At 35.8% G+C, this 8368-nt stretch overlaps 1 protein-coding gene across 11 annotated transcripts in view; it reads right to left on the bottom strand.

The window, feature by feature from the left end:
• The window catches only part of LOC122258932 (uncharacterized), a 15001-nt gene extending 9814 nt beyond the window's left edge, over positions 1-5187 (bottom strand). For 5 of the 11 annotated variants that reach the window (XM_086552563.1, XM_086552564.1, XM_043025231.2 and 2 more), the window contains exons 1-6: positions 5031-5187; positions 2929-3164; positions 1532-1999; positions 1286-1354; positions 132-950; positions 1-7 (exon numbers count right to left, since the gene is read on the bottom strand). The exon at positions 1-7 is cut by the window's left edge and continues 168 nt beyond it. In XM_086552563.1, coding sequence (XP_086408689.1) covers positions 1-7; positions 132-950; positions 1286-1354; positions 1532-1999; positions 2929-3164; positions 5031-5174 — 1743 coding nt within the window. In that variant the 5' untranslated portion in view covers positions 5175-5187. Of the gene's footprint in view, positions 8-131; positions 951-1285; positions 1355-1531; positions 2000-2928; positions 3165-3990; positions 4045-4511; positions 4650-5030 lie in introns of those variants that run through there. The other 6 variants (XM_086552570.1, XM_086552565.1, XM_086552567.1 and 3 more) reach the window with 5 other exon arrangements.
• Positions 5188-8368: the final 3181 nt, after the last annotated feature.

Below are 8368 nucleotides of genomic sequence, written 5' to 3'. Positions count from 1 at the left end.
CTGAAATCTGAAACGTCAAAATGTTACTATTACTGTGGTTATTTCTACTATTTCTACTATCTACTGATTTGTTGGTTTCATTAAATACTAATAAAGCAAGATAAAAAATTCCCAAAGAATGATACACAAACCTAGAACGAGTATTATATGATGAGGTAGATGATGGCCTTTGTTCCAAAGTGCTACTAAAACTGTCAATGCGCATCGGGGTCAGGAGATGATGAGCAGCCCTTGAAGATACAGGTCGCTGTGTTGTGCCTCTAGGAGTTGTGACAGAGGGAAGGGATACTAAAGACTGATTGGACCGGGCTGAAGATTCACGGGTAAGTGAAGCAGAAGAGGTTCTGGAGCGTAATCTGTCTTCTCCATTTTGTAACGGTTTTGTTGTCACCTGCAGCAGTTCTTGTAATTCTCCCTGATGGATGCTCGGTGTTGTCTGATAACCCTGCAATCTATTTATAGCACTTGATGGTCTCTGGATCCCACTCAATGGACGGTTTGCTCTGTATCCTCTGACAGAAATTCCACTATCAGGTCTATTCACACTCTCTGGGGGCATTAAGTGTCTAGCTCTCCCAAGTTCAGCACTATATTTTCTTACAGGAGTCTGTCTACCCCTTCTGGCCCCTCTAGTACTGGGCTCCCTGGAGAGAGATGAATATTGCACTGACTGTTCAATAACATATTTGGCATATGAATGAAGCAGTGGTTCAATTGCTTTTGTCACTGTAGGCCACAACTGATCAAAGAGCATTATAAGCACTTGCTCTTTTAGTACTTCTGGATCATTAGATCCACTACACACTCGACTACTGGAAGTCACTGTCTTTGGGCTAGCATGAGAAGAATTTTTTACTTGGTTGGCACTGACAATATTAACTAAAGGCAGCAGACGGTGAAAATCACCATCCTCTTCAATAATTTCATCCTCTTCTATGGTTTCTTCATGTCTGAAAAACAATAAATAATATTTATTTTATACAAACAGTGGAAGAGAATCATTATAACATATAATAAAATTATAGGAATTACAAAATACACAGATTCTTTTTTAACTTGTGCAATACAAACTACCTGTACTCTTTACAAGTCTTAATATATCCATAACTAAAAAAAAGAAGCTATGATAAAACTGATAATTAAAAGGCATAATTAAATGGCAAGAGAAGCTGAGTTAATACAAGCACATTTTGAACTGATTAATATGTTTTAATAACTACATGAGATAACAAAATAATATAAGGTATAAATAATGTCATGCAGATCCTCTAACAGCAATACTTACAGAGAATCTTCATCCATATACTGTTCTAAGATATTCAGTAAAGACGTCTCCAAAACATGTCCTCTAACTCTGTTGACATTAGAAACACATAGACATAAGAGAAAGTATTACTTACATATAAACAGTATAACATATATATAACCAACCAAAACAGCCCACACATTGCTAGAACTATCTACTGTTAGTTTGGTTGCTGGTTATCATAACTAGTCAAATATTAGTATTTATTGTAGAAAGGTGACTTACCTAAAATGAGGAAAGTGGTGTACCCAATTTGAGCATTCCTCAAGTAATTCAGGTGTAGGCTCAGGAGCCACTAGAAGGTCACTACCTAATCCAGAGCTTGATTCTAATAATCTCGCACTGTTTAACAACAAAGTTCGTGATCCCACATTATCCACATCAAAAATTACTTCTTCGTTAACGGTTTTTATATTGGTTTCAACATTTTCGTCAAGATTGCTCTCTGGACTCGAGAAGTAACCTATGCTTCCAGCAGGTGAGACCGTTTTCTCATCGTCAGTCACATATACTTTGGTGTTTCTGCTCACAGACCACGGCACAGCAGAGGTTACAGAGGCATCCTGATAGAGCAAAGAGTCGAGCTGGTCAAAGAGGACACTGACTTGTCTGGTGGCCTCTCCTTCAAACTCATCATCACCCCATGAGAGGGAGGAGTCTGACCTGCAATCATTGTCATCTCCTCTGGAATATCTGAAATTCATTATCATAAATTACTGGCTTATCAAATCAAAATATACTGGATTCCAACCAGTATATTACTATAAGTTAGAACAAATTACAGTATCTAATCTGATGATGTCAGGAGTGAATGTGTGTATATGTATATATATATATAATATATATATATATATATATATATATATATATATATATATATATATATATATATATATATATATATATATATATGTCGTTACCCTTTAATGATTTCACAATGGCTCAGTCACCAAGGAGTCAATTAGTAGGTTTACCTGACCTGACCTGTTAATGCCATTCCTTGAAATTTGGGAAAATGTTTTTTGTAGTACAAGTGATTCTATAAGAAATATCACAATAATAATAATGCCAATAACTGCAACAAGAACTTTCTTTAACAAAAATGCAAGGAATGGGGTGAAGAGGCAGGTCTATTAACTGACTCCTTAGATAAGTGCTTGTGGAACCATCTATGTGGGTTAAACACTCAGACATGCACACACATGTGCGACACACACACACACACACACACACACACACACACACACACACACACACACACACACACACACACACACACACACACACACACACACACACACACACACACACACACACATATATTCATACACAGGTATGAACACACCCACCTACCCACACACAGCTACATCCACACATACAGAGTGGTCAAAACATATCTCTGGCATCAATGGTTTTAAGTTCAACTTAAAATCTCAAAGAACATAAAAGACAATGATACAGCTTTAACTGTAATCATAATGACTAATCATATATCATTATCTTATACCAATATATCATCTGACAAAACCAATGCATTAGTAATCCTGCAACTGCATACACATGTGTATAATAATACATATCTCACCTACTACGATGTTTCTATGACATACTGATTAAATTACCTTCCAAAATCTTTGCTTTCCTCATATCCTATAGAATGACTCGGTGGGTACTTCTTTATATACAAAATAGGAGGTGATGAAGGAGGTGTATTTGTAGGGGTTACATCACTCTCTTCAGCCCCATGGTCTTCACGGATATCTAGGCAACGTAATTCTTCCTCAAGATCGTCCTCCTCCTGCGTCATCTTCTCTTTGCTTAGGGCCCCATAATTCACAACAGCTGGGCTACATCCTACCTTCAAAGAAAAAATTGTAACTTCGATTATAAAAATTATAACAAAACTTATGTAATCATCGTTGGTCACGTTGAAACTTGTTAATGAAAAAATGTTTAACTCCTTTTATGAATTGTATTTATATAAAGTATATGATGAACAATACAATCTAAATAGAATATATGAGACCACAGAAATGAAGATTTGAGTTATTCATTATGCTGATGGTTATGGAGCTATTGAGAGAGATAGGAGGAAAATGAGAGAGCCATTGTGGAAATGCAAATAAAAGAAGAAATAAAAATAAAACATGAGAAAATTATTTCATATGACTTCCTGTACTACAATAAAAACAAAATCAAAACAAAACAAGGCACATATTAGATTGAAAAAAATAATAATAAATAAATAAATAAATTTGTATCATGACTGTGGCACTTCCTGTTAAAGTGTGGCAAATGACATCACAATTCAAATCCATCATTGTTTTCCTATGGGAGTTCCATTAGTATGCTCCCTATCTGATATGGTCTTGATTCTGGTCAAATATTATCAATAATCATCTAACTTCAATTGTTTTCTCTATATCTAGCTCATGCTGCCTAGCTCAATTTAGGAGGAGGCACCACAATCTAGGTTGAAAACTAGTTTCCTTTCCTTCTCCACAAAGAATGTCACTAGTAAAATAATGTTTCTCTCGCAAATGGCACTATGACGCAACATAAAAGCATGTGTATGTCTCTGCTAATCAAGACTTCCACATATGGATAAAACTGAATTCTAAATCTATGGAAAAAGCTGGCGAGACCTTTGGGATCCCTGTATTATTAAGAAAACATTATCTTACATGAACATGAAGCTGGGTGGATAATTGAAGATTTCATGTTCAAATACATCATCTCTGAAATAAAATGAATAAACATAGTCAGTACCTTTTAATTCTTCTTCATATATATACACATAAGATCATTTGTTTTTCCTCTCATATACAAGTCCACTAACAACCAGGAAATCACAGTCATAATCATAATCAATAAAAGGTGCAATCTGCAATGCTGCGTACTTTATTGCATGGTGGTGGGACTTTTATTTAACAAGAGTTGAGTTTCCTATTTCATCTTCCTATTGAAAGCATCAATAATGTGAAGTTTAATCTCTGTTCACAGGCCATAGCATTAGCAGTAAACTTAAGAAACCCAAATCTCCCATCAAAGATATCACAAATGCAAAATAATAACACCAAAAGATAGCCTTTTCCTCAAATCCCAATGAAGATTAGGTAACCACACTTTGCATAAATGATGTAAATATATCCAAAGTTCCTTTCATTCAGTCTAAAGTAATTTGCAGTTAATTTAATCTCCTTACCTATCATTCTGTTGATCATAACATAATTTTCTACATTTTGATCCACAATACCCCTCCTTGACTGCAACTCAAAACATGTCTCTAATCTTTCATGAACTCCTTCATGTCACAATCTAAGCGCATGACGATACAAGGAAATCCTCAATCGTCATTGAACACACAAACACACACACACACATCAACAAACAAATTGATTATCGTTTCGTTTAGCGTCTCTCCCTTGAAGGCATGTCGAAACACTCAACACTATAGCCTTTGACAAAGCCCGAATGGCCAACGACACTTCTTCTTTACTATTTCACTTACGAAAACATGTAACTACCTCTTGCGAACACCTGCCCCTGACATGTTCATAAGAGACAGCAACACCTGTCGTACTTACCTGGCGCCCGTGAGGGGAAACGGTCGCAATTCGGAAATATACCTCCATACAGCCATACATACGGCTTGGATTAATTCTATTCCAACTCTGTATCAACAAATGGGGCTAGGACAACACACCCTGGCGATAACACTTACTGCTACGAGTCCATAGTGGGTAGAGAGTGCGAGACAGGGTACCGAGGGCGGCCTGTGTCCATAACAACGAGTATTACGTCGTCGTCTGCAAAGTGCAAACACCAAGGCTGACTCCAACCGAAACCGCAAGGGCGAAACTCGCATCCTTTATCGTTACATTTTGACCATTATGGGTGTAGATCATATTCTTGCATATGGTTTAATAAGAAAGTTGACTTTGCAAATGAGCTCGAATCGTATAATTTCTTTAAACTTCTTGCATCTAAAGTTAAGAGAATAAAACTACATTTTTCACCTGAAATTGCCAACAAACAGTCCCAGACGTAGACAAAACACGGGGAGGTTTGAAGTATTTTTCTAATATTTATTTCATCGGTATATCCTTGTAAAGATGGTTTTATTTGTATTTAGACATTTTCCTTTAAAATAATTTGCTCTCCCGTTCGCAGTATAGCACAGCAGGACCTTTGTTATCACGCCACAACTCTATTGATTTATTTCCACTGCTTTCCAGGTATCACTATCAATACCGCTTTACGCAAAAGGCCAAACTACAATAACTGTAAAGGGGTCAGTTTTAACATCCGATTTCATAGTAAGCCAGTCCATTAAGAATGATTCTCAATTGCCAAAGGAAATGATGACATTTAATTAAAGATATATACATGTAGTGCCATCCACTGTGATAGCATGTATGTGTAGTGTTGCAATATTGCGGAAAATGCATTAAAGTAATGGCAATTTTGATGAAACTATGACTGTTCATGTAAGGAAAAGAAAAATATATCAGGGATAGGTGTGTATCTTCAAAGCACTTGCGATATATATCATCACGATATCCACTAGTTCATTGTACATTTGGTGTAACGACGATTTTTGTTAGAAATACAACATATATATTGCATTGAGCACATTAATCCTATTGACGGATAATCGACATCTTATATCATGTTGAATTATGTTGACATCTAATTGGCCTAATTGAATATCAAAATTTGCATTTCTTATCTAAACCAAGATGGAGTTCAGCAAAGGAATGGCATGAAAGAAACTCACCCACTTTGTTCCATTTGTATCACAGAGCTATTAAACGACGGTCTTCGTTACCATTTTTGCAGGAATAAACTCAGCAAATTGCAATGCGGTTTCAGCAGTGTCCTGTGTTTTGAATGTTTCTATTTGGGTCATAGGTGTTTGTACTTTGCTAACGAAAAAAAGGAAAAAAACGAAACCTTTAATTTCTATATATTGAATGTCCTTTATTTCTCTATTTTTGATATTTGTAATCACGTGCCGAGGCTTTAGAAAGACTATTATTGAGAATAATATTAACTACCAACACTTTTCAATACTGCTGCCAGATTCATGGCTTCAGTTATGAGGTACCTATTGCAAAGTTCTAACTTAGTTCTGTACGTGATTGGACGCAAGATGGTTATTTAGGTTGGTGAGAGATTGACAGTAGTGCGAGCGATGTTGTCTTTTCTGCCTATTGTCTGTTTGATGCCCCACCACCAGGAGAAAAAAATCGCAAAATCGCCAAAGCTTTATTGAAGCCCGGGAATATTTGTTCGTGCATCACGGAAAAAGCAAAATATTTTAATATTATCAAACGATTTAACTGGATTTTATGCTAGATATATAAAATCTAGTTAAATCGCAACTTTCTTGGAGAATTGGCGAGGTCAGATAAGAAATCTAATTAAAACAAAAACGATAATCGGTTCGTTAATAGCATTTCTTATCTGTAGTGGCGTGGCCAGTCAAGGATGTAGATTCTTTTTCTTATGAATATTGATGCTCCCTGGACTATTCCCATGGTGCCCCACCCCTATCTGCTCAATGCACCATATCAATGGTGCCCTCATGCCCATTAACTAGTGCAAGCTCGGCCACTTCAGTGTTGCCGCCCCGGCCCGTGCAATGGTCTGCCTCGAGCGTCCCATGGCCTTTCGAATAGGCCCATTCCAGTAATGCTCTCTCGGCCTTTCCAAAGATGCTCCCTCAACCCTCCATTGGGCCTTTCTAACGATGCCCCCTCGGTTGTCCCCATGATGACCCTTCGTTCTTTCCAATCATGACCCGTCGGCCAGAAATTCCTAAAAGTCGATGACTTCTGCTATGCATTAATTCTCTGTGGTGCCCCCCTTCCATGGTGCTCTAGGTACGTGATTATATTGTTTGATGATTAATCTAGAGCTGGGTACAGACGTCTGTACAGCTCCATTGCGTCGAGAAAAGTGCTGTACATGCACACACAAACACACACACACACACATATGTGTGTGTGTATGTATATATATATATATATATATATATATATATATATATGTATGTATATATGTATATATAGATATATATATATATATATATATATATATATATATATATATATAAAGATTCCTGATGCAAACATACACGCCCTTCACTACACCTAGAGTGGACCCACTCACCGTCACTAAGGGTGGGCCCAATGAGGTTAACTTTTCTCTTTGAACAGTAGATCTTGGCTGATGCAATAAACTCCCACAGCTCGTTGGGCGCGAGCATCATGACCACTAAACTTTTTTTCAACAATAGAAGCTTCAGCCAATCTCATTCTTTCCGTCGGAGGAATGGCGGATACAGATATTATGAGTATTTTTATAGCAGGATTGTAAATATGCTCCCATGCCCTGGATCTAATAAAGGTCCTAGATTCGAAGAGACTTAAGTGAACCTAAGGTGCTGAAAGAAGCCTTTAGGAGGATTATTAGCTGAACTTTTGGTATGGTCCGAGTCCCTCTTGAAGAAAAGTCTGTACTTCAGTCTACTTCAAAAGTCTTTTCACACCCATTGCTCGTATTGCACTTTGTCTTACCAATAAATATTCCTCGAATTACACTTATAATCTGCTAAGGTGTTTGAAACAGTGGTGTATGACGCGCGTGCGCGCGCGCACACACACACACACACATGCGTATATATATATATATATATATATATATATACATTTATAGATAAATAGATATATATATATATATATATATGTATATACATGTGTGTGTGTGTGTGTTTATGTATGTATCTATATATATATATATATATATATATATATATATATATATATATATATATATATATATATTATATATATATATATATTATATATATATTATATTATACATATACATATATATGTATATATATGTATATATATATATATATATATATATATATGTATATATGTATATATATACATATATTTATATATATATATATATATATATATATATATATATATATATATATATACACATATATATATACACAGTATACATATATATTTATATGTAACG

The sequence above is a fragment of the Penaeus japonicus genome, unplaced genomic scaffold (genome assembly GCF_977035675.1).
Source record: "Penaeus japonicus unplaced genomic scaffold, GWHDUDI00000001_assembly GWHDUDI00000027, whole genome shotgun sequence".
Classification (NCBI taxonomy): Eukaryota; Metazoa; Arthropoda; class Malacostraca; order Decapoda; family Penaeidae; genus Penaeus; species Penaeus japonicus.
The sequence above is the reverse complement of the archived record's forward strand: the minus strand, read 5'-3'. Positions and strand labels throughout refer to the sequence as shown.